Source organism: Lepidochelys kempii, chromosome 1, assembly GCF_965140265.1.
Source record: "Lepidochelys kempii isolate rLepKem1 chromosome 1, rLepKem1.hap2, whole genome shotgun sequence".
Classification (NCBI taxonomy): Eukaryota; Metazoa; Chordata; order Testudines; family Cheloniidae; genus Lepidochelys; species Lepidochelys kempii.
In genome coordinates, this window is record NC_133256.1 from 79,730,552 (window position 1) to 79,757,653 (window position 27,102).

The following is a 27,102-nucleotide window of genomic DNA, read 5'->3' on the forward strand; positions in this document are numbered from 1 at the left end:
TTTAACTGAAGGCAAACATTTCTAGAAAGGAAAAATGAAAGGAAGATGGTAACTCTTGTTCATTCTGTGGAGGATGCTTAGAGCTGCTCCAAGAAAATTCTTCAATTTGACGAATGTGTTATATTTCTTTCATACAGAAGAAAATTGAAATATGTGGACTATCTTGAATCAGAATACACAAAGATTACCCAAGAAGATATATGGAAAATCCTTTGAGGACTAAAACGTTGAATATTTTTACTACCAACAGTTTCACAAAATATTATTTTATGTAAATTATTTTAACATATCTGGTGTTGATAATAAAAGAAAATTATCTTCATATTCTGTATAAATATTTGGCATGCATTTTACATATTTACCATTTTATGTATTAAACACTTCCTAAGAAGTGTATTAAATACATCTGTGTTCATTTACACAGTTTTTAAAACAACAAAAAATAGTAACACTAAATTGAAAATGTCAGCATATGAGACCACCACCCTTTCGCCAAAAGGACATACTTTCCTCATCAGATAAAAAGTCTGAATTAACAGAGGCCTTGCAATGTGCCCTGAAATAAACAAATGTAGGTGCTCTCAGACCAGTGAGTTTTTTAGGGCTCTCTGCATCCAGTTCCGGACATACAATTCTAGATACTGTCAAATGAGAGGGCCTTGACTAGATATCACAGTATGGCTTTGAAGATTTAACACGTAAAAGATTCTTTCCTTCCCTCTGTTTGTGAAATCCTCTTGGTGTCTTCCTGGTTCAGCAATATCTCAGTGTGCATCATTTGGTGACATAAAATATCATGGATTACCATGAGACTCAAGTATTTATAATGTTGCAATCTTCAGTGAACCAGAACCAGAATATTTCAGAGTTGGAAAAAAAAAAATTTAAAAAGGGTTTTGCACATCTATTTAACTTTATTACATATCTAACTTCTTGGGCTTACAAATCTCGGAGGCAAATGCATTCCTATGAAAGAAATTTTAAATATTAGGCATTTTCAACATCATGTAAAATTTACCAAGTTCTCTTCCAACCAGAAATTTTTAAATTATTATTTTCCTTGAACAATGGGAAATATTTCTACACTTAGCAAATAGACCTTTGTATGTTTATTTTTCACTGCATGAATGCCAAGTGGAATAGTATTATTCCTTCACACCGTAGGAACACACACAACTTAAAAATTAAATATTACGTGCTCTATGATTTCATACGAAATATGAAATATCATTTGCTGATATTATTGGGTTTTTGAGGTCTTCTATCCATGTTGCAGAGAAAATACAGAATCTTCAACTTTGTTCAATGCAGATAAATAAATGGAGAAACTCATTTAAAACTGTATTTAAAATTTAAGTTTAAATGTTCATTGTTACTGATCTTTTAAAAAAGTTTTGCTGTTTACCTTTATTAAAAACTGTACATACGTTAGTGTGACATAAACCATACTGTTTGCACATAATTAGTTATAAATTAGAGCTTCAAAACGGAGGTACACAGTACCTCAAAACTGTTACATACAAAATAATACACATGTAAAGGCTCTGCCAACCACCACCTTGTACAGAGTAGGCAGGATACATATCACAGGACATATCCCCAGCATAACATACAGAGCAGGACTTAGCAATTGTAATTTCTGTTCCCTGTATGCAAAATTTACTACTGTGAGGACACATGGAACCAAACATTATGCTAACCTGTGGGAGTGCCATTAGATAGGATGTTGCTGTTATGAAATGTGTGCAACAAACTGACAAAGTCCTTACCCTGGTTGTTGCAATGCATCGCACTGGTGATCTGTATTCATCTTCCATTTTGGTCAGAGCAATGATGGTTTCAGCAATAGCATTTTTTGTCACACGGGACCAAGCTTCAGACAGGTGACCCTGTTAAAGAGGGAACTGTAGATAACTTTTCTAAAACTCATTAACATATTACTATTTTCCTCATTAAAGTATCAAATAGAAATGAAACTGCAATTAAACTCAACAGGAAACTAGAAATAAGGGAATTTAAAGTACAGTGGTCACAGTTAAAAAGTCAGCATTCTCCAGCAAATGCAACTCAGTTACCAGTTATTTCTTTTTCTAAGCATACAGAAAAATGGTTAGTCTCAGATACCTATGTGGTAATTATTGGTAAATGCCAACTTTGGCCTTGTCTACACTTGCTGAGCATGTAGGGTACATGTAGCTCCATGCTGCAGTGAAAGGTGTTCAAACGCACATGGCAGTGAAAGGTTCCGGCAGAGGGAGGCAGAGGGGAAAGGCTCCCGCAGTGGCAAGGCTGCTGGAGCCTTTCCCTGCTTCCGGAGTGTTTCATTATGGTGGGGAAAGGCTCTGGCAGTCAGAGACTACGTGGCCAAAAACAGCAGTGTAGACATGAGAAGTACTGCTTGGGCTTGTAGAAAGCTGTGTATGGTATGTGCCCTAGGGTTCAGGCATATAAGACATTCTACTCCACCCACCTAAAGAGTAGCTTAGTGTCTACAATATTTATTCCTGAGCTAGCTGGGCGTGCAGTGTCTGTATTCTACACATCACCACAAATGTAGACCTACTCTTCGTGTAGTGCCTCCGCAGATTAAGTTCCTAAGGGTATCAGTGACATGAACTAAGAATCATCTAGAAAGCATGACAACTGGGGGAAGAGTGGATAACCCTCACTGATCTAAGAACTTGCTTTGGGAACATAGAAGGAACTGCGATAACATTCCATCTTAGCAATAAGAGAAAGGGAAAATATAATAGGAATACTTACCAGAGGGAAGGGAGGAAAATGTAGGATGCAGCAGCCAGTGTCAAATGATCACCTTAGGGCTGACTGCTGCTTTACTTGTCACTCATCCCTAACGTTAACTATTTTCACTGACAGATTCATCCTCTTGATCAAACATATAATGCCACAAAACATTCCTGTAACTCACACTGTACTGCACTCTCAACTCCGACCTCATAATTTCATTAGAAACATGTAACAACATGAATTTAAAGAGTAAACCATGTGAACAGCACAAACACACGTGCATTTGCAGAGACTGGAGTTCAATGTTTGCATTACAGTGCAAGTTCAGTTTTAGGGACAACCCTCCAAGCCTGTCCCTTGAGGGCTGGGCAAAGGGCAACTTGTTTCAAGAGTCCAAGAAAGAGCAGGCCCCTCACACACAGCTCCCTCTCTGTCCAGCACAGCTGAAGGTGACAGACAGAGGAAGTGTATATATGAAAGTAATACATAAAACCACAATTATAAATACTCTTCAAAACTGTGTGTCCCATATATAGGTGAAAGTAAAACAGCTGTGTCCTGTTACTAACATTTTAAAAATTGAAAATAATATTGATGTATAAAGTTATTTCATCAATGTTCTCAGATGTAATGTAGACATTTACAAATCCAGTGGCTTAAAACTGATGTACTTACCTTTCATTAACAGGGAAATGATGCATTTTTGTAAAATATAGTAGCTAACACACATTCTTCCCATCCTTAGGTACCCATTAACTAATAAAACAAATTCCATGCATTTCTATATTATAATTTATGTGCTGGAGGGGTCTGAAAAAGGGTGAAAATCTGCCTTGAAACAAATAGATTTTTGAGCTATCCTTAGGAAATAAAATAGTAATTCCACTAACCTCCTAAGCTCCGTTTTCAATACACCAGAAATGCGAATACATCAAACTTCCTCATCTGTAATTTACATTTCTTATTTCTCTCTAAACACCACAGACTGACCAGATAATTTGAACTATTTGTACAGTCAAAATGAAATCTGTAATGTAATCTTAACTATGGATCTGTAATCAGCTCAACTTCAATAAAAGGATTGACCTTATTCAGGAAAGTTCCATCAGTGACTAAACTGGTGTAGAGAAAAATGCTAAAAGTGATAAAGATTAATTCCCAATATTTTAAGGAAGTCAGATGACTAAAAGATATCCCCAGTTCTAGACGGAAGCCTGTCTGAAATACAACCCACACCTTGATGTGCAGGTGGCGGAGTCCCCCTTGGTGCCCTGGAGGTTGGTCTTGGCTGGCACTACCAGAATTGGAGAACTCCTGGACTACGAATGCAAGGATTGGGTAGATCCCATCATGCTTGGGCTGTCCCACCCCATGTGTCCCGTCTCGTGCTCCAGGAGGTGAGGGCAGCCTTCCCTTCTGCTTCTTTTGCTTTCCTCAAGCAGATCCTGTGGGAGGGTGCTCCCTGTCTACCTCCCCTCCATGTCCTCTGGAAGTTGTTATGAGGCCTCTGCCCAGCGAGCCTCCCTGGCCTCCCCTGACATGCCACGTGAGCTGGCTGCAAGGTATCCAGCTGGTCCACCTCTGAATCACACCCAAAAACATCTGTATGTGCTCATGTTGAATCTCAAGGGTCTGGAATGGATCATGACTCCGAGTCCTGACCCCGAGATTCACAGGAAGAACCAAATGCACCCAGCATAGAGGAGTTCTTATTATTTTTCTTCTCCCTCAGCAAAAATGGTGACACCCTCTTCTAACATATGGAGTCATTTCCACAGTGAAAGACAGACAAAAAAGGATCTGTATTTTGCAAGTACTGCTAAATGAAATATGCATTTCCAAATGCTATCAGAATGACCAAATGCATCATTGTATGTATGAAATGTCCTGCAAACATTAAAAAATCTTTCTTGAGTAGAAATGAAGTTAAAAAAAATGAGTCTGAGACAAAAGACACTGAAAGTAGTTGCACTTGCAACAAACATTCTCGATCCTGAAGTCCTCCTCCTGTGACAACATAATCTGGAAGTCTTGTACATTCAAGTCTGCCTCTTCAGTCATCAGGAACACAACAGATATTTCAACCTACTTGTGACGTTATAGATAATTTCTGCAACCACTGTTATATATTTGCAACAAATCTTGAACAAGGATTGTCAAGTAAGGTGTCTGTGAAAAGGTTATGATTTGCTGAATATGATTATGCTATTTGTATGCATGTATCATTTTTGTATTTGAAGCTATGAGTATAAGCTCTATACCTAGATTTCAAATGTTTGCTCCTGGGGTAACGCCCACAAAGTATTTAGCCTGCACATCTTGGAAGGTCTATTCAAATTGAGTGGCCCATCAAAAGAACATTTAATTCACAATGGAAGATGCCCTTCTATACTGAATGGACTTTCCTGTGAATGTGCTGTTTGAGGCTTAAGCAGTGGCTTATATTGTGTCTAGGCAGAATCATGCATGGACATGTGACTTTCCCATGTGACTCCAAACACTATCTTGTCACCTGTGACTTTCCACTAGCTGTGCTGAGGGCTTTGTTTGAAACAATGGGTTTCTCTCCACATGGCAGAAGCTATAAAAGGCCCTGGAAACACCTCCATTTTGCCTCTTTCCTGCTCAAACCTCTGGACCATGGACTTATACTAATGGGAGAAGTCTAACCCAGGGACTGAGGTCCTTCCAATGATTTGGAAGCAACCAGAGACTTGACTCAAGCCAGCGGTTTATTCCATCACTGATACAAGCCTGAACCAAGAACTTTGCAATTATTGTATGTATTTGATTTCTTTAACCAATTTTTAACTTTTACCTTTCTTTCTTTTTATAAATAAACCTTTAGATTTTAGATACTAAAGGATTGGCAACAGCATGATTTTTGGGTAAGATCTGAGTTGTATATTGACCTTGGTGTGTGGCTGGTCCTTTGGGATCAGAAGAACCTTTAATTGATTAAACTGGTTTTAAAGAACCACTCATCTCTACGTCTAGTGTTTTTGGTGGTGATACAAGGACTGGAATGCCTAAGGAAACTGCTGTTCTGACTTCTTGTTAGCAAGTGTGGTGAGACAGAAGTTTACTTTTGTTGCTGGTTTGGTATGTCTCATGGGAGAATAAGCTCCAGTTTTGGGGTGTACCTGCCCTATTTCTCAGCAGTTTGTCCTGAATTTGGTATTCTCAGTTGTGATCCACGGAGGCCTGGTTACACTACTATATCCAAAAGATTCCCAACAATAACTTCATTTATAGACAAGATGATACCTGAATAGCAACACAAAGTTGATCAAGCTCTCACAAGAGCCAAAAACGCTTCTGGTATTCCATTATAAATCACTGAAAACAGTTGTTGGCAGGCAGCATTTAAACTATTAGGACCATCATACCAGTCACCCAGCAGACATTCTTTGAGCAAGCCTTTTCTATAGTCAGAAGTCATAGATGTAATACACAGTTTGCCAAAGTAATAAGGAACTGGAAATAGGGTCTTACAGTGCGAAGTGTTGGGCAACCTTAGCAATAGGTGGCTCTACCACCTTTGCCTAAAACAATTACATACAAATATATAAAAACAATAATACATTGGCAAAGTCAAACATTCAAAAACTAAAAATTCAATAATTAAACTTGCCAGAGACACTTTAGAGGTGCTGTGCAACTAACAACTTCCTCTGAGTTCAAATGGAATTGTGAATGCTCAGCACTCCTGAAAACTCAGGTTCTAGGTGTCTCACATTGGCCAGCTAACAAATGAGGAACAAAGTGAGCCGCTACTTCTGAAATTTTTGTCTAAGTGACTTATTCAACAATATACAGAAAATCTGGGCAAAGCCAGAGACAGAACCCAATTCTCACTGGTCCCAGTTCAATGCCTTAACCTAAAGGCCGTCTATTCTCTTCCTGAGACCTGTACCTCATTCACAGTGCATTGAATGAAGCAGGGTTCCTCAGGAAAAACACAATACATGAACTGTTCAGTGATCAGAACTGTTTCAACATCAAAGTAACACTCAGAGCATGGAAACTTACTGCTGCCATGTCCTTAATCAGCTTAATAATGATTTCTGAAATCTGTGTAGGAGTTGAGCCCTTCATCCACCAATGGCTTTCACCTCGGCGAATATAGCTGCAAAAGATAATAAATAAGATAAATGAAATTAATAAAGGCAATGTCTTAGTATATTTCAAACGTAATCAAAGGAACATTACAGTTATTTAGTACCCTGCTTTTTACATCATCAACATAGTAACACTTTATGTCAAATTAAATAGTTCTAATAGTAGGGTAAAAGTATTTATTTTCAGATTATAAAAAGGAGAGATAAAGAGTGTATTTTACTTTAAAATCTCTGGCTTTTGTCTGTCTTTAACTTGACAAAAATATAGCTTCTACCAACCTGGAATTGAAAATCATTGGAAGTGTAACTGTAGTAACTCCTTTGCCTGCAGCAGTGCCAGCAGTTCCAGTTATAGTGGTTCCTTTGGCTTTTAGCTGTACAGTGAGTGCTTTGGCAATGCACCCCAGGAACATGTCCAAGATACCCAGCTTATTCCAATCTCCTTTTTCTGTTGAGTGAATAATATCACTTATGTCTGCTGGTGGCAGAGACTTCACACCTATGATACTAGCCAAGCGACTAGGGGTCACCTCTGGCAAAACACGTCTTAATAATGATGTGACCTAAGGAGGAGAACCAAAGCAACACAAAATTAAAGGAGACAGCTGAATTTTAAAGCCATATTCAAAAGCACCTTTTACTTATTTATAAGTTATTTTGGTACGTCATTTTCATAAGAACAGTTAATCTACTTTTTAACTTCTAAATCATCTTTCTCAGAAATGTTGTAATGTTTGTACCATACTTTGTAAATTGTAATGTGCTACATAAATTTCAAGCATAATTATTATTAACGCAGTTACTTATAGGAAAATTGCAATAAAAAGGAGTATCCAAGTACCTTATGCAAATGCAACGAAAAGCTGCTATATTGAAAATCTGATTACTTACACTGGAATACAGAATGCAACACAGCATATAAATTCATAATTAAGGCTTGAGACTTTCAAAAGCTCTCTGTGGTATACTAAGAATACTTACTAACAGGAAGGTAGGGAGATGTAAGAAGCAATAGCCAGGCACTAAATGGTCATTTTAGGTCTGACTGATGCCACTCCCAGTCTCTATTCAAACACAAGTTAATGGTATCTAGTTTGCATATTAATTCAAGCTCAGCAGTTTCTCGTTGGATTCTGTTTTTGAAGCTTTTCTGTTGCAAAATTGCCACCTTTAAACTGTTACTGAGTGGCCAGAGAGGTTGAAGTGTTCTCCTACTGGTTTTTGAATGTTATGATTCCTGATGTCAGGAGTGGGAGTGGCTGGGTCATTACACATATTGAATCTATTTCCCCATGTTAAGTATCCTCACACCTCCTTGTAACTGTCTAAATCAGCCATCTTGATTATCACTACAAAAGTTTTTTTTCTCCAGTTTTTTTCTCCTGCTGATAATAGCTCATCTTAATTAATTAGCCTCTTACTCTACTTTTTCATGTTCTCTGTACTTATGTATATATCTATATATATCTTCTTACTATATGTTCCATTCTATGCATCCGATGAAGTGGGCTGTAGCCCACGAAAGCTTATGCTCAAATAAATTTGTTAGTCTCTAAGGTGCCACAAGTACTCTTATTATAGTTGGTTTAAATTTGCTCCATTTAAGTATTGAGCAGATACAGAACTGCTATTACAGGAACTCAAAGGAAAGAAACCTAATTGCAATTTTTGGTTGCAGTTAACATCAACATTTTTCAGTAGAGGTCATTCAGCTGCCACAATTTTACTAAACAAGATTTCTCCCTGCCCCAATAACTTACCTTTCATTAATTTTGTAAATCTCTTGCCTTTGGAAAACATTCAAACCTAGACAAACTTCTACTATCAATAGTGAAATAAATTTCCCTATTCTAATACAATACTGGTTTGCCTGGTTAAAATAAAAACCACAATGAAATTAAAAAAAAAAAAAAACCACAACACTAGGTTATAACTTTAATGTTAAGTTGGCTACACTGCTTACAGGAAATATTACTCTGTTTCTATTTTAATATACTTCTGTTTATGTTGTTAAATGTAAAGATAAAGTACAAAGGATTTGCAATGTGACCAGGTTAAAATTACTTTTGGAAACTTAACTCCTCCATTTCCTGATTTTCAAATTTTAAGCTATAAACTGTACAGCCTTAACATTGCACTGACCTAGTTTTGTGTTTTTAATTTATTTTGAAACAGAAAAAATAAAATATTGTGCTTTATATTAGATGCTAAATTGTGCTTAATATTAGATGCCAATTAATTTTTTATCTCAGAAGTTAATAGGAGTACTATTTCTGGCTGAAGATAGTTTCTGCAAGGGTAGGTTAAGTGGGCAACACACATTTGTTTACACATGAGGGTATCATCTTCGCAGAAACAGGTTATTTTATTTTAAATAAAAGCTTGTAACATGCAGTATGATGTATTACATAGTGTAGCAAAACAGAGAATAGACTCCAAAAACACCAGTATCCACGTTTTCTCCTATTGCTTATGACCAGGTAACTTTTTTTTTTGCTTGTATTTCAATGACACAATAAAATAAAATTAACATTAAATCACATACATTGTTCCAGCAGCAGCCACGTTATTGGGGGGTTGGGCAGAAAGAAAGGGTAGTGATGATATAAAGGGAGCAGCAATTCAGTAAGCTCTGCTAAAATTGTACAAATATTCAGAAGCGACCAGCCAATCTCTTATTCCCCTCCAAACCTAGCTATGACTATGACGGGGTGTACCAACCCTGAACTGGAGAGGTGAGGGTTAACAAACTGCCCTGGACCCAAGAGGCCATGCCCACTCACCCCTGCTGGGCAAACTCCCAATGGAGGGAATATTCAAAAGGGAGCAGCGCAACTCAGTTTAGGCTGACTGAGGAGGAGAGCAGCTGCAGCAACCTCCTGCCGGGAAGCTGCCAGGACTCCAAGCTGCCAGGGTTGAGCCTCCTAGCTGCGCCATGGGAAGCCAGTTGTCCATGGGAACTGAAGGGGACCACTTGCTGTTGTCAGTGGAGAAAACTCCAGAGACAAATCAGAGAGAACACAAGAATCACCCCGTGTCCAACCTGATGACTACATTAGAGGGACTGGAATAAAGGTAGGAAGGGACCCAGGGAACACGCTTGGGGGTATCAGGACTTGAATGCTGTGTCAGGGTACACTGTTTCAAAGGGCTCAGGGTTGGAACCTGGTTGAGTAGGGTGGGCCAGGTTCTCCTACCCACCCCATACTTGCTATTGGGCCCTGTGATATTGCCACCAGGCATAGCAGCCTTTGGACTCTTGTCAGTGTGTGCCATTACTGTGTAATATTGCCACTAGTACAAGTGGCCCTTGGACTCTCTCCAGTAGGCGATTCTACCCTGTGATAATGCCACTAGGCAAAGTGACCTTTGGACTCTGACCATTAGCGTTATATCCTGGAGTGTCTCCATTAGGCAGTGCTGTTGGCCTGGAGCACTCAACCAGTCCCCAGCAATGACGCTGTTCTTCATTAAGAGCTGCTTGCATACAGAATTTCAGTTTTCAAATTTCAATAATTTTTGCTGTAGCTATGTCTAAAGAAGTATGGTTCTAAGATTTTAAAGAAAAATTTCTGCTTCCTGTATTTTAATAATTTTGTAATACTGCCGTGTGATAGCATTCTTTGTAAGTAACAACAAGCAACTCAAACAGCTATTTTTTAAATGGATTTCACTTGTTTTACATTCACTAACAGGACCAGATAAAGGTATAGGCACTAAGAAACTACAGACGTGTAATAATTTCAGAATCAGAGCTTTTATGTTTTCTTTTTAGTTAAGCTTCTAGCACTGATGATTTTGAGGAAAAGCTTGAAAAAGTGACAAGTGCAACTTGCGTCTGCCTGAATCTGCAAACAATGTGAAAGAATTGGCTCAGAGTGGTATGAATTCCTCTATAAATATCAATGGGGTGTTAATTCCAACACTCACTGCTTCTTGACAACACTGTCCAAACAAAGTTGTGTTTGTGGCAGGAAAAGTGCCACTATCTCAGCCAGCCCTCTACCCACCTGAGCAGGTACACTCAGACACATGCGGGGTTCCCCTACTGGCACCTCTGCCAATCTAGGAGAAAGAGGTGATGTCTGCTACCACTCATTTTATCCATGAGGGGAAGAGGGACCCCACTATCACTTCTGTAGCAGAAAAAAGGAGCCCCATGCTGCTGCCCCAGCCGCTCTAGAAGAGGGCAGGGTGCTGTCTGTCACTAGCAGTCCCAGTTGGGGGAGGAGGTTGATGCCACAGGATCACTTCATGAGGGCAGAGCAAAGGGGGTGCAGCTGAGGGCACTCCCTCTAATGATAGGTGTAGGTCCCCAGATTGTCTTAAACCAGTTTTGCTCACAGTTTAAAGGTTGTGTTGAATTGATGATTGTTAGAACTGCCTATTAGTTTGTGGACTTTCTTTACATAATATTGCACTTTTCTTCATGTTATTTGCACATATTTCCTGTGTGTCTTTTCTTGGTAAGATACTATCTTTGCAACGTATCTGAAAAAAAATGATGAATGGAGAAAATAATTCTTTTCATATTAAAAGGGCTATTGAGCTGTATTAATCTGTATTGCAAATATTTTTGTATTTAAAACAAGTGATTCTCCCTCTCCTCTATGGGCCTGTCACATAATAATGCAAAGAGACCATTAGATCCCTGTGCTAATCTGGAGAGAATGTCCATTGGTGTAAATTTTGTACAAGGCAGTTCACATTGCCATAAAAGGCTCGCATCGCAAACCTTTTGAGATGAGATGGGTGGGGATGCAGAGTGAGATCCTGAGCAGCAATACTGTCCACAGACAGCTGGGACTATATACTGAGTGGCCAACAGATGTCATAGTTCTGATTGCAAAACCAGATTCTACTATAATCCCTGTTTTCAAATGCTCATAACTTTTTGAATCATTTTCTATTCAGGCTAACTGTCCTCCATATGTAGTCACACTACAAAAGTATGCTTTTATTTTATTTGAGACTATTTCATATCTCATATTTGAGGACATTTTGAATTTGACAGTGAAAATTATACACACATATTTTGTTTAATAAAAATCAGAAATGAGGCAAACAACTAAATTGAATAAAAATCAATTCGCATACACTCTGTACTGTCAAGCCCGTTATGATCTAATTTTTAGCACTGGATTATTTTGCTGGAAGTACTTCAAGAAATAAGGAGTAGTTAGCACACTCACCTGTCTCTGTACCCTGGGAGAGGCAGTATGCAGTAGTGAAAAGAGATCCTGGAGTAGAGTCAGCTGCTGAGCCAGATATTGACGACCTACATTGGAACCACTCAGTGCCAGAACCATGGACAGCAGCTCAAAGCAATAAGCATCAGAAGAGGCATCTTCATCATTAGGCTGAGAGTTGGCATTCTCCTTGCTAGAGATTGCATGCTCCCATTCCTCACGTACGCGGGTTGCTTCCATTCGGATGGCCTGGACTATATGAGCACATACCTAACCAAACAAATGCCCCACACACAGTAGCTTAGTAAGAACTAAAAAAAAAAAAAAAATGCAAAAACACCTTCAAGACTGCAATGGTAAACCAAAAAAGCCCATAAAATATTGCTGATTTTTTCTATTACTCCCCATTATAAATGCAAATTAAGGCTAAAGATGTACCTATAATACTGAATTTGCTGGACTCTGTGAGTTTGTGGCAATATCACTTAACTATGTTTTTCTTTAAAATCCAGGAAAACACCCAACTAGAAGTCAAAAAGATACATATACCTTCCCAAAAGAGAATACTTCCTTAAAACCACTTTATAATCTCTTTTCTAACCACATATTTAAGAAATCTTAGAGACAATAAAAAACCTTTATTGTTATGTATACATACACATTATTAAATGCATATAATTTACCCAATAATGTGTTAAAAAAGTAAACATATTTAAAAGATTTTAAAGCTTGTAAGGCTTGGCTTTTCAAAGGTGCAAAAGGGAAACAGGCACCTAAATCTTGTTGAAATTAAATGGGAGATGGGCACTTAGTTCCTCTCTAATCTTACTATGTGAAAGGAGAATTTAGTTAAATAAAAAATCTTAAGAAATTTCTTAAAGTTACCTCAGATGCACAGTAGCCAATTTTCTATGTTTGAGTAAAAAAAAATAAAATAAAAAACAGATGAAGCTAAACAAAACCCCAGATCCAAACATCTGAAGACATTGTGGATGGGGTAGTTTCAGAGCCCAAACCCTGATCTCCTTGCTCGTTCCTGTCCATAATCTAAGAAATCTAAACTTTTATTTGGTGGCATGGAAAGGGAAAATGTGTTTTAAATAAGTACCCAAAATTGGCAGCTGAGACTCATCTGAAAATTGAACGAGGTATGACAGCATTAACTATTAGTAGTAAACACAAGACAACTTGTATTCCACTTAACTATAAATTTAAATGAAGGTTCACAGGATAAAATTTTATTTTTAGTTACAGTTCACTGCTAAATTTTAAAGCCAAATTATAAATCTTTAAAGATGTAATTTATAAGGGAAACAGAGCCTTAGGTATGGCAAATACTATTAAGGATGAAAAATACTCAAGTAAAAAAATGTCAAACAACAAAAAGATTTATAATTATGCTCTTTTCCAGTAGCTACAATTTAAGATAAACATTTAACACCTCAAGAACTGTATTACACAAACCTGTTTTTGTAAATTTGTCAGTTTGCTCCTGCTGAATATGATTCCAACCATGTGCTCTTTCAGATCTGCATCTGAAGTTGCCTTTATAAGAAGCAGAAATAACATTAGATTAAGACTTTCTAAAGTATTTTCACACCAATGAATGTGGAATGTCAATCTATTCTATGCTAAAAGTGAACAGATTTTTGTAACATACTGATGTATAGCATAATGTTATGTAGCCAAGATAAATCAATTAGGAAAACTGACACAGGTCAGCTGTGCTTCTTTCCTTCCTGGTATATAAGTAAAATATAAAAGGTCAGAGTACAGATACGCAGATACATCTCCAGCAAGCTCAGACAAATGAAATTCTGTCTTCTAAGACCTACCCTTATGAATTCAACTTAATACTGATCATCAATGATTAAGTCTTTAGAAACTAACGTAACACGGACCAGTTTTACGATCTTTACGTATTTTAAATTAAATGTCTCCAGAAGGAGAAACTCAACAATGAAAATAAAAATAAAATTCCATGATTTATAATACGTAAAGGCAACAAAAATCAGACAATGTATTTTTCAGGATCTACCATAAATCATCTGCAGTTAATTTAGCACTTGTGAAATGTGCTGAACTGACAACACTGGAAACAGAAGTCCTGCCTTGCCACTGGGCCTTAACCCCGTTCTGGATGAACTACTTTAAGGAGTCATAAAAAATAACTTGCTCACTGGACTAAAAGCAAATCTTTTCAAGTGGGCCTAGGCCACTTAAAAAGCATCCAATGAAAACTATACTTTTAAGTTACTAGGAACTGGGACAGCTTTAAACCAGCAATATGGTAATGAAAGATTCCAAATGCTATTACCAGTCACGAGCCCATCACTTTCTATTAGTTTTAAATTCTAATATGATTGAACTTTGCCATGATCAATAATACATAATTCCACAATTTTCATGATTTTTAAAATATATCTATTTTTAAACAGATTTTACTATGACAATGGAAGGATGGATGAGTGAGCAGGGGTCCTGTGGAATAAATAGCAAGTGATCATGCAATTAAAGTCTATGTAATAATGCATATGCACGAGGGGACAAAATTATGGTTGCACAGGTGACCTTAACTCTGGCATTTCTCTCTTTGGAATTTCCTAGACTTTTTCAAAAAGCAATAAAGACAGAACCAAATTTTCTCATATGCAACTGTAATAGACCTCCTGTCATTTATCTTCAGCAGTGTTTGAACCTTGGACCTTCTACACTTCACCACAAAACTCTACCACTTCAGCAAAAGGACTAACTATAACATCTGGCAGCATGAATAAGCCATTACCATCTGCACACCAGCCATTAGGAAGAGGATGCATAGCACCCTGAAACAGAGGGTTACACATGCATGAGTAGTCTTTTTTAAGAAAGCACAGAATTTGGCAAAATCTTAACAGATTTTTCTTAATCCTTCTGATAGACAGTGTGGTGCAGTGGATGAGACTTGGTGTGATGGAGTGTCTACCACAACCAAGGCCTAAGAAGGAAGAAAGAGCCAATTAACCCTTTGCTAGGCTGCACCTAAAGAAGAGCCAGGGCTGATAAGGCCTTATGACTGATGAAGCCCAGCTGGGGCTGGAGCTGGGACAGGCACACAGAGAGAAGTTGGTGGTAAGAGGGGGCTGCAGGAAGGAACTTACAGGCACTCCCTAGAGAGGAGGGGGGGGGGGGGGATGGCAACAACAAGGGCGGAGTTCTAGCAGGAAGTAAGCCCTGAGATCCTTGGAATACAGACTCCTGCAAGAACCTGAGAGGGGTGAAACAGCCACAGGGATCAGAGGAAGCTCCACTGATAACCCAGAGTGGGGGCAGAGCTAGAGAAGAAAGGTAGGAAGGAGGCGAGGGAAACGGAAACAGTGTCTGGGACTGTGAAGACCATGCGTGCTAAACATAGGGTCCCTGGAGTAGTAGATGGGTCCGGATTCCCCTACCAGCCCCTGGGAAAGTGGCAGAATGAGGACAGTAGACAACATGACTGCCTCAGACAGTTTGTCCACTAGGACTTTGATACCCCAGAAAGGAAGAGCTATGATGACCTAGTCAGAGGGATCACCCTGAGTCATGAAGAGGGAGAGAGAGAGATCACATGGTGAGCAACTGAAAGAGGGGGCATCAGACTCATTGACAACTATTCCCCAAATGACACACAAGAAGGTGCCGCAGCAGTGAGCAGAGAACCCAGTGACACTTGGGTACGCCATATTGGAGAGCAGGGAAGAAATCCTTACCCCACTGTATCCAATGAATTTTTTGTGATGAATTCAGTAAGGAGAAGATTTCATCCCTTGGTTCTATTCCCAGCTTGTAGAGTCTCTCAGTGGACCATGAGACCTTGTTCAATAATTAGGGCACAAAATTATTAACACCAGTTCATAGAAGGGAATGGATCTAAAACTCTTCTCCAAATTCCCAGCCCAGCACACCTGCTCATAAACAAAAGGCTATTTTGTTTGAGGAGAAAGGGGAGGAGCAATGGAGGCAGCAGTCATGTGGTGCATCCTATCAGGAGATTTAGCTCTGTATAGCATTCTCAAATGAGACACTGGGGAAGATAGTATAGATTGACTGTTGAGAAATTTTACCAGCAAGACTCAAGACAGCTCTATTGTACACAATGCAGACAGCAAATTGTGATTTTTTGACAGCTGCTCTTAGCCAAATTATTTTCATGGGGCAACAAGTGCTTCCTCAACTCCAGAATGATCCCCATTCCAAATTCCTGTGCAAACCAATGTGATTTAGTGTTTAAATAAAACAAGAAACAATGTATAACAGCAAGAGGGAGTGCCAGCATCTCCTACAATAAATAAGTAATTAGCTCTGAGTAGTTACAGACAAAATTCAGAGACTTGATTCTTCTGCTTACTGTGACAGATGTCTGACTTCCATAACTGTTAGTATGATTTGTACTAGTGATACTCAGACCTCAGTGGTTCAGGAACCAAATTAGCAGTCGTCATTACTCAAAAGAGCCACAGCGTGAATTCATTTCATTTACACACTCTCTATGTATAGTATATTATATTATTCTCACAACAAATTGACTGACAGAGTATTCTACAACTAGTTAACAACATAGTAAAAGCATCCTGATTGATTAATAATTAAATCACACAGTTTTTTAATATCATGTGCTGCAAAGAGCCACAGGAGACACATTAAAGAGCCACTTGCAGCTCCCGAGCCTGTCTGAGTATCACTGATTTGTACCATTATTACAAAGACTCTTTAATGAAAACCTATAGCCACAATTATAATCTAGTCATCAAAAGTATTAATCACACAAAAATCCCTCTAATTATGTTTTTTTTAAAAATAGACCATGGCAGCAGTATAATATTGCTGGGATGTAAAGAATATCTGAGTAAGAGGATCTATTATGATATGAGTAAAATCAAAATAGACTGAAAAAACATCTTGGACAACTTATTTCAGTAAAATAATAATTGTAAAACATAAATAATACATTGTGTACTTTTTCTTCTCCTTCCGGGGAAGACAGCAGTGTTTTTTCTTCTTGTTCTGGGGTTGGCTCAGCATCTCCAGAGATGAGTTTTCCAAATACCTGTGAGAAGTTACAACAAAGGTTAAACAAAAGTTCAAAACTAGGCTCATATGGACATAAAACTTTTCGAGCTGATAAAATAAGGAGGGTTATACAGTCACTCTTTGTAGTTTAAAACAGATTAACATTGCTTAGTTTTGTGGACCATGTATCAGATTTTCTGATTGCTGGCAACAATATAGTAAAGAGGAGTCTGCACTGGCAGTCAGCATCAGAGAAATTTCAGCCGCTAACATTCGATTACAATATGTCACCATTTTAAAAAGCCTGTCATTCTACATTTAAAATGTCTAGCTTGCTCTCCAATATCTGTGATAATATCCATCACCAACACACACAATGGTTATTCAAAATGTCTGAATTTATATTATTTATATTCCATTAGCACCGAAAGGCCCTGATCAGGATCTTTATGCTATGTACTGTCTGAACACAAATAAAGACAATCTCTCGCCTGAAAAGTTTATAGTCTAAAATGACAAGATAAACAAGAAAGAGATACAGCATATTTTTTAAATGAGGTAGCGGGTGTGGACAAAAGGAAGGAACGAGGAAAAAACATGGGAGAGGAATATAAAGTAGTATGTTGTTGGTAGTGTAAAGAAATGAGGTTTTGCAGGACAGTGGATTGTTTAAACCAAAGAAAGGCAAAAGAAACAAATCAACTGTAAATCAGTACAATGGAAAAGCTCCAGAAGGAAATTTACTTCATCAGCATGTTTAATCACTGTATGAAGTAGTAATTCAAGTTCTTTTCTACCATAGCTATCTACCACTCTATCACCACCCCCCACACAGAAAAAAAAAAATAGCCTTCTTCTTTTTAAAAAGAATGAGTAAATAAATCTCAGCAGCTTTCATGTTCTCCAGTGATTCACCATATGAGATAGTTGCAATGTCCTACCTGGGATGTAATAAGGCGGAATACTCGCAGTGTCTCAGCTTCACAGTTTCTTTGCTGAGCTACACTTGCTGAGATCTGGCCTGCAATTTTAATGCTTTCCCCATCTTTCCATCCTAGTACTTTCACTTGTCGAACTCTTAGTGTGTTCTCTGGGCCCTTCAATTCAATTTTGATGATGTGATTATCTCCACCAGGAAGTTCACTTGTTACCCAACCAATGTGTCTTGAATCCAAATCAACCTGATGAACGGGAATACAAAGATATGACTTTGAAACACAGTATCAGGCTAACTGAGTCACTTACTCCTGGTGAGTTATTGGTACAAATTATCCAGCATACAGTGTAGAAACCAATTATAGCTTAGGTGACACACAAATGTCTGTTCTGAACAACATAAGATTACAAATCTTTTTTTTACTATAAAACTACCAATCTTCACAGGTTAAGATTTCAAAGTCTCAAATTATAAATAAAAAAAGACACGTAACTATTCATTTTCTTCTCACTTTTAAAGCCCAGTTTAAAAAAATCAGTAAAAAGTCATTTTTGTTGGTTATCCAGTTGTACCAGAGTCTATTTCATGCTCTCAGCAGCAATTTATAAACGTGTAAATCACTTTGATGTAAAGTTCTTTCACTTTCTGTAAGAAAAGTAGTTGTCTAAAATATAAAACATGGTTAAAAGCACTTAATTTTTCAAATTCTGTGTCAGACAAAAAAAAAAAATAGAAATACAGGTTGAAATCCTGACCCTACTGAAGTCAGTGGCTAATATCCCATTTACTTTTTAATGGAGCCAAGATTTCATCTCAAGTGTGTTTTTTTTAAATCACAGAAAACAGTATTTAGGTTCCATTTAAAACAAGATTCAAAGTTCTCTGGAGAAAAAAGTTAATGAAAAGCAATAATTATTATACTGTTTGGATAAGTCATCCACAAAAAGAAACTAACCTGACAGTAATTATAATTCTTTGAGATGTGTAGAGTGAATAACCGTTTCTTCTTCTGAGTGCTTATCCATATATGTATTCACTGTGTCTATCAAGCAGGGATCTAGATTGTAGGAGGTAAGTGCTAGGAGTCTATCTACATAGTGATTGTGGGACAACCCTGTAGAATTTAGCATCCCATTTGGATGTCTCCAAAAGAGAGTAGTGCTGGGAAAATGTATGTATTGAGGACCAGGTAACTGCCCTACACATGTTCTAAATAGGGGCATGACTCAAGAAAGCAACTGTTTTTGCCTCTGCACCAGTCAAGTGCGCTGTTGCCTGGGCCCTAGTTAAATGAGCTGTGACCACTATAGGTGAGGTAACGTCCCACTTTACTCAGCACTAATGATACCTCAGCTGGAATACAGTGTCCAATTCAGGGTGCCATACTGCAGGAAAGATGTGGACAAACTGGAGAGAGTCCAGAGAGGAACAAAAATAATAAAAGGTTTAGAAAATCTAACCTGTGATGAAATGCTAAAAAACTGGGCATGTTTAGTTTTGAGAAAGACTGAGAGGGGACCCTGAAGGAAGGACAAGTAGTAATAGGCTTAATCTGAAGCAAGGAAGATTTAGGTTAGATATGAGGTAAACTTTTCTAACTATAAGGGTAGTTAAGCTCTGGAATAGGTTTCCAAGGGAGGCTGTGGAATGGAGGTTTTTAAGTACAGGTTGGACAAATACCTGTCAGGGATGGTCTAGATTTACTGGGTCTTACCTCAAATAAAGGGAAGTTGGACTTGATAACTTCTCGAGGTTCTTTCCAGCCCTACATTTCTGTGGCTCTATGATTCTATATGGCCAATAATGGTCATACTAAAAACACGTTTAGCAAGAAAAGGGTTCTAGATGTTGTTTACAAATGTGGAGGGATGAACTGACAGTGATGCCAATAAGGAGAGAGTAGCACATCCTGGCACACAACACATCAAGGACACTATTGCCCATTAGCTTATAAAACAAAAAGTAGGAGCCTTAAAAGATAGAAAGTGTCTGATCTTCCACTTAGTTCAAGACTCAAAAAGAAGTTGCCGGTGCTTAAACAACTAGTAGGATCAAGGTAACAACGCCAATTTACCATTTTTTTCTTCGAAGCTACAGTAAACAATATAAGGCAGACATAATATGATCATGACTGCTCAAAAACAGTGTGGAAACATACTGTGGTATTCTGAAGAAACTACAAGCGATAGAGAATTCCTGCTAGGAGTTTGTTTCCACAGGAGGGAATTACAGTAATCAAGTTTCATGGTCCTGACAGCTGTTGCAAAATCACCATAGATTAATAGAGGAGCAGATTGTGCAAATTGCACAATTAAACCCCCCACCCCCGTACAATGTCTAACACAAAGCTTTCTATGGAAAGGGCATTACTCAAAAGTGATGACAATATCTTAACAAGAAAGGATGGTCTCGTGGTATGAAGTTTAAAGCAAACTGGCTTGCAACTGACTTCCTATGAGACTCTGACAAGCCATGAAATCTCATTAGGGTTCAATTTTTCTGTATGTAAAAAAGTAATTAACTTCCCAGGGTGTTGTGAGGCTTTATTTGTTAAACAGTTGTGAAGCATTTTGAGATTTATGGTAACACGTGTAAACTACTTCCTCAGATGGGCTGTGTGGTATACATACAAAGGATTATTATTTTTATCATTAACAAGACCTGTTATTTTTACATGAAGCAACATTTGTAATCAGTTACCTGCTTTATTCTGCAAAGATCTTCTACTGCTTTACCAGTCAAGAAAGTAATTGAAGTCACTTTGTTCTGCAACAGACAAGCAAAATCAAAAAGACAAATAAAAACCTCCACAATTAATTCTGAAGGTGAGTAGCATTAGGGTAATTTCTTCCATATTAACATTATGGAGTGCCTTTTCAGAGAGACAGAATTAATGGAGTTAAAACACAAGGTATCTGTATGTCTAAGGCAACCTAAAATTCTCATTACATACAAAAGTAGAAACAAGAAAGTGTATAAATAAAAAAAAATGAAAGTGATTTTATATCGAAAACTTAGGACAATGAAGAATTGCAGAAAAGTTCCATTTAAATCTGCAACCTCTTCTTTTTGCATCACTATGTGCACTTGAAATGAGGACATATACGAAACACTGCAATTACAGATCTACCAGTATGGTTACATACTACATGCAAACACCCTGTGTACTCCATGGCAATGCTGCTGGATTCTGGGGAACTCCATACACCAGACTAGAGCTACCTTCTATGCTTCCACAGACACAACATTCTGAAGATTCATAGCAGGCTGCGCAGCAGGGACAGAAGGATGGTGAAGAAATTTGGCAGCATGTGACCACCAGAAGAAGAAAGGGGAGAGTCCATGTACAAGCAACGCAGATACAGGTAAGCAACCATTTTCATGTTCTCTCCTCAGGTACTAATGTGGAGAGTGGACTAGATGATACATCTGAGGGAAGGGAACAGAAGGAGACTCCACTGATTGGAAGGCATGAGATGCACTGTCCAGGGGATGGGGGTTACACGACCACCGCTCCCAAGAGAAGAAGGTGGGTGGTGTTGGTCGGGGACTCTCTCCTCAGGGGTACTGAGTCATCTATCTGCCGCCCCGACCGGAAAAACCGAGAAGTCTGCTGCTTGCCAGGAGCTAGGATTCACGATGTGACGGAGAGACTGCCGAGACTCATCAAGCCCTCGGATCGCTACCCCTTCCTGCTTTTCCACGTGAGTACCAATGATACTGCCAAAAATGACATTGAACATATCACTGCAGACTACGTGGCTCTGGGAAGAAGGATAAAAGAGTTTGAGGCGCAAGTGGTGTTCTCATCCATCCTCCCCGTGGAAGGAAAAGGCCTGGGTAGAGACCGTCAAATTGTGGAAGTCAATGAACGGCTATGCAGGTGGTGTCGGAGAGAAGGCTTTGGATTCTTTGACCACAGGATGGTGTTCCAAGAAGGAGGAGTGCTAGGCAGAGACGCTCCACCTAACGAAGAGAGGGAAGATCACCTTCGCAAGCAGGCTAGCTAGCCTAGTGAGGAGGGCTTTAAACTAGGTTCACCGGGGGGAGGAGAACAAAGTCCTGAGGTAAGTGGGGACGTGGGATACCAGGAGGAAGCATGAGCAGGAAAGCACGAGAGGGGAGGGCTCCTGCCTCATACTGAGAAAGAGGGACGATCAGCGAGTTATCTCAAGTGCCTATACACAAATGCAAGAAGCCTGGGAAACAAGCAGGGAGAACTGGAAGTCCTGGCATAGTCAACAAATTATGATGTGACTGGAATAACAGAGACTTGGTGGGATAACTCACATGACTGGAGTACTGTCATGGATGGATATAAACTGTTCAGGAAGGACAGGCAGGGCAGAAAAGGTGGGGGAGTTGCATTGTATCTAAGAGAGCAGTATGACTGCTCAGAGCTCCAGTATGAAACTGCAGAAAAACCTGAGAGTCTCTGGATTAAGTTTAGAAGTGTGAGCAACAAGGGTGATGTCGTGGTGGGAGTCTGCTATAGACCACCAGACCAGGGGGATGAGGTGGACAACGCTTTCTTCCAGCAACTGACAGAAGTTACTAGATCGCACAACCTGGTTCTCATGGGAGACTTCAATCACCCTGATATCTGCTGGGAGAGCAATACAGAGGTGCACAGACAATCCAGGAAATTTTTGGAAGTGTAGGGGACAATTTCCTGGTGCAAGTGCTGGAGGAACTAACTAGGGGCAGAGCTCTTCTTGACCTGCTGATCACAAACCAGGAAGAATTAGTAGGGGAAGCAAAAGTGGATGGGAACCTGGGAGGCAGTGACGATGAAATAGTCAAGTTCAGGATCCTGACACAAGGAAGAAAGGAGAGCAGCTGAATACTGACCCTGGACTTCAGAAAAGCAGACTTTGACTCCCTCAGGGAACTAATGGGCAGGATCCCCTGGGAGAACAACATGAGAGGGAAAGAAGTCCAGGAGAGCTGGCTGTATTTTAAAGAATCCTTATTGAGGTTACAGCAACAAACCATCCCGATGTGTAGAAAGATTAGTAAATATGGCAGGCGACCAGCTTGACTTACCAGTGAAATCCTTGCTGATCTTAAACACAAAAAAAAGCTTACAAGAAGTGGAAGATTGGAAAAATGATCAGGGAGGAATATAAAAATATTGCTCAGGCATGCAGGAGTGAAATCAGGAAGGCCAAATCACACTTGGAGTTGCAGCTAGCAAGAGATGTTAAGAGTAACAAGAAGGGTTTCTTCAGGTATGTTAGCAACAAGCAGAAAGTCAAGGATAGTGTGGGCCCCTTACTGAATGAGGGAGGCACCCTAGTAACAGAGGATGTGGAAAAAGCTAATGTACTCAATGCTTTTTTTGCCTCTGTCTTCACAAACAAGTTCAGCTCCCAGACTACTGCATTGGGCAGCACAGCATGGGGAGGAGGTGACCAGCCCTCTGTGGAGAAAGAAGTGGTTTGGGACTATTTAGAAAAGCTGGACGAGCACAGGTCCATGGGGCTGGATGTGCTGCATGGGAGAGTGCTAAAGGAGTTGGCGGATGTGATTGCAGAGCCATTGGCCATTATCTTTGAAAACTCATGGCGATCAGGGTAGGTCCTGGACGGCTGGAAAAAAGCTAACGTAGTGCCCATCTTTAAAAAAGGGAAGAAGCAGGATCTGGGGAACTACCAGCCAGTCAGCCTCACCTCAGTCCCTGGAAAAAATCAAGGAGCAGGTCCTCAAGAAATCAATTCTGAAGCACTTAGAGGAGAGGAAAGTGATCAGGAACAGTCAGCATGGATTCACCGAGGGCAAGTCATGCCTGACTAATCTAATTGCCTTCTGTGACGAGATAACTGGCTCTGTGGATGAGGGGAAAGCAGTGGACGTGTTATTCCTTGACTTTAGCAAAGCTTTTGACATGATCTCCCACAGTATTCTTGCCAGCAAGTTAAAGAAGTATGGGCTGGATGAATGGACTATAAGGTGGAGAGAAAGCTGGCTAGACTGTCAGGCTCAACGAGTAGTGATCAATGGCTCCATGTCTAGTTGGCAGCTGGTATAAAGCGGAGTGCCCCAAGGGTTGGTCCTGGGGCCGGTTTTGTTCAATATCTTCATTAATGATCTGGAGGATGGCATGGATTGCACCCTCAGCAAGTTTGCAGATGACTCTAAACTGGGGGGAGAGGTAGATATGCTGGAGGATAGGGATAGGATACAAAGGGCCCAGACAAATTAGAGGATTGGGCCAAAAGAAATCTGATGAGTTTCAACAAGGACAAGTGCAGAGTCCTGCACTTAGGATGGAAGAATCCCATACACTGCTACAGACTAGGGACTGAATGGCTAGGCAGCAGGTCTGCGGAAAAGGACCTAGGGGTTACAGTGGAAGAGAAGCTGGATATGAGTCAGCAGTGTGCCCTCATTGCCAAGAAGGCCAATGGCATTTTGGGCTGCATAAGCAGGGGTACTGCCAGCAGATCGAGAGACATGATCGTTCCCCTCTATTTGACATTGGTGAGGCCTCATCTGGAGTGCTGTGTCCAGTTTTGGGCCCCACACTACAAGAAGGATGTGGAAAAATTAGAAAGCGTCCAGTGGAGGGCAACAAAAATGATTAGGGGACTGGAACACATGACTTATGAGGAGAGGCTGAGGGAACTGGGATTGTTTAGTCTGCAGAAGAGAAGAATGAGGGGGGATTTGATAGCTGCTTTCAACTACCTGAGAGGTGGTTCCAAAGAGGATGGATCTAGACTGTTCTCAGTGGTAGCAGATGACAGAACAAGGAGTAATGGTCTCAAGTTGCAGTGGGGGAGGTTTAGGTTGGATATTAGGAAAAACTTTTTCCACTAGGAAGGTGATGAAGCACTGGAATGAGTTACCTAGGGAGGTGGTGGAATCTCCTTCCTTTGAAGTTTTTAAGATCAGGCTTGACAAAGCCCTGGCTGGGATGATTTAGTTGGGGATTGGTCCTGCTTTGAGCAGGGGGCTGGACCAGATGACCTCCTGAGGTCCCTTCCAACCCTGATATTCTATGATTCTATACCACAGCAGCTTCAGATCTACTAAAAAGTTGAGGCTTTAAATTCAATAAATCAGTGCAGTACTCCTTGTATCGTTTAATTTTATATTAAGTCCAATGTATTTTACACAGCCCCTAAATTTAAACATTCAGTGTGTTACAAATAATGTGTCAGTTTTCAGGAGAAAAAGTAGAAATTGTGGCAATAGGACAGGAGACAGTCATGATCTTCTGGTACTTGGGGAGGCAAAGGATGCCATTTGGGATTGTAGGAACAAACTCTCCAAGTGGATGTTTTTTCAAAAAACAGTTAGCAGGAAAACAGTTAATAATATGGATATTTAAATTCTAATAATTAGGTTTCAAGAGGTAACAACCCACTGAGAATGAGGCTTACTTTACATTCTGTTTATGTTTGGAAGCTTTTCTTCATAACCAAAAAAAGTAGAAACTTAATGTCTCAAAATGAGATTTAGATTCTGGAGTAGAATTCTGAACCAAACAGGATGGCAAAAGTGGTGGGGAGGAAGACACCAATAAAATCTGTGACTGAATAATACACAAGGCCCTGGCTATGCACTTTTAGTGAAGACAGACAATTTTTTTCTTACCCCAAGATCTCGTGAGTTGTCTACATGAACAGAGACATAGCGAGCATTGATTCCTTTGACACAATTAATTGTGATGTTCTTAGTTTTATTTTTGTCTTCATCTCCTGACTCCCAGAAGGTTTCTGTAGACCCATCTGTCAAACTGCCAATCATGGCAGGTCGGCTTGATGTTTTGATGTCAACAATGCTGGTTAGGTCTTTTAGGCAAATTACTATACACAGTTCCTGTATCAAAAAGATGATTCAAAACCTCAGAAATTTTACAGAAATGAAGCCCAAGTAAAAAAATGTCTAACACACTTTTTAAAGGAATACTTATTAAGATGAATATACTCTCTAAATTAAAAGAAGAAACCTGTCATAATGAGTAAGTTACATGATCAAAGCTCCTGGTTTATTGAGCTCCAGCCACCAGAGGAAATACCATTGAGAACAGTTTCAGTTGCTAAAAAGTGTATTAAGAATAGGAAACAATACTCAGCTTATTTTCTCCTACTCAATTCCCATACCCTCTCTTTACTGTACTTTCCTTTGTAGGTGCTCATTAAAAAGCAGCAATGTGTGCCTTCAAAAGAACAAAAGGAGAGAGAAGAAATGTGAGGAAGAAGGGACCGTGAATAAGTGGAGGTAGGAAAGAGAACATGAGTTTTAAAGGCAATTTTTGAATGAATTTAAATTCAAACATAAAAGGCCCACCTGCTCCTGACCCTAGCAACCAGTAACAAAGTAGGAATGGGCACTACTCCAAAATACCCATTTGAATGAGGTTCAGGTTGAGGGGTAATATTTGAATTTTTAAATCTAAACATCATCCATAAAGGCCCTGATCACGATAGATATTTGTTACTGAAATATTTAAATAAATGGCAATTGTTATTAATACATTTATATGTAATAAAGTATGATTGCTGAAAACTAGAACAGCTTGATTATAGTGCTGAAGGTTATCTACTAATTCATTTTGGTCTACACCTTGTGATATTTACTGATTTAAAACTTGCCTGACTCATGGTTTCAAAGCCAGATTGTATACTGATACTAAAGCTCTCCTCACTATCTCCATCATCAGATTTGGACAAAATGTTGTTAATATGATGAAAGACATTGCTCTGATGCAGGAACTGGTGGTCAGACTGTTTGAATTTGAGGCTCCAACATCTGAAAACATTAAAAATAAGTTTATTAAAAGACGTTTTCAATATTAGTGCACTCTTACAAGCACCATTAGTATTTACCATATATACTCGTTCATAAGCCGAATATTTCTGGCAAAAAAGCGACACATCAAAGAGTGGGGGTTGGCTTATAAATGGGTCTACACCAAAATTTGATGATTTTAAACTCTATGAAATCATTGAATTGAATATCTATACATTGTCGTTTTGTTTGCCTGGAGCGTCTGTAGGCATGGAGCCTCTCAGCTCCCTGTGTCCGCAGTTCGCTGTTCCCAGCCAATGGGAGCTGTGGCCTCCCGCAG

The 27,102-nt window shown here is 39.3% G+C and overlaps 1 protein-coding gene across 14 annotated transcripts in view; it reads right to left on the reverse strand.

Moving 5' to 3' along the window:
• The window catches only part of MYCBP2 (MYC binding protein 2), a 414,953-nt gene that overhangs the window by 21,779 nt on the left and 366,072 nt on the right, over nucleotides 1-27,102 (reverse strand). For 10 of the 14 annotated variants that reach the window (XM_073347171.1, XM_073347218.1, XM_073347180.1 and 7 more), the window contains 10 exons: nucleotides 26,627-26,783; nucleotides 25,626-25,850; nucleotides 20,724-20,789; nucleotides 18,028-18,267; nucleotides 17,025-17,123; nucleotides 13,523-13,603; nucleotides 12,062-12,328; nucleotides 7,149-7,432; nucleotides 6,781-6,877; nucleotides 1,770-1,889 (listed from right to left, as the gene is read on the reverse strand). In XM_073347171.1, coding sequence (XP_073203272.1) covers nucleotides 1,770-1,889; nucleotides 6,781-6,877; nucleotides 7,149-7,432; nucleotides 12,062-12,328; nucleotides 13,523-13,603; nucleotides 17,025-17,123; nucleotides 18,028-18,267; nucleotides 20,724-20,789; nucleotides 25,626-25,850; nucleotides 26,627-26,783 — 1,636 coding nt within the window. The remainder of the gene's footprint in view (nucleotides 1-1,769; nucleotides 1,890-6,780; nucleotides 6,878-7,148; nucleotides 7,433-12,061; nucleotides 12,329-13,522; nucleotides 13,604-17,024; nucleotides 17,124-18,027; nucleotides 18,268-20,723; nucleotides 20,790-25,625; nucleotides 25,851-26,626; nucleotides 26,784-27,102) is intronic. The other 4 variants (XM_073347148.1, XM_073347249.1, XM_073347199.1 and 1 more) reach the window with 3 other exon arrangements.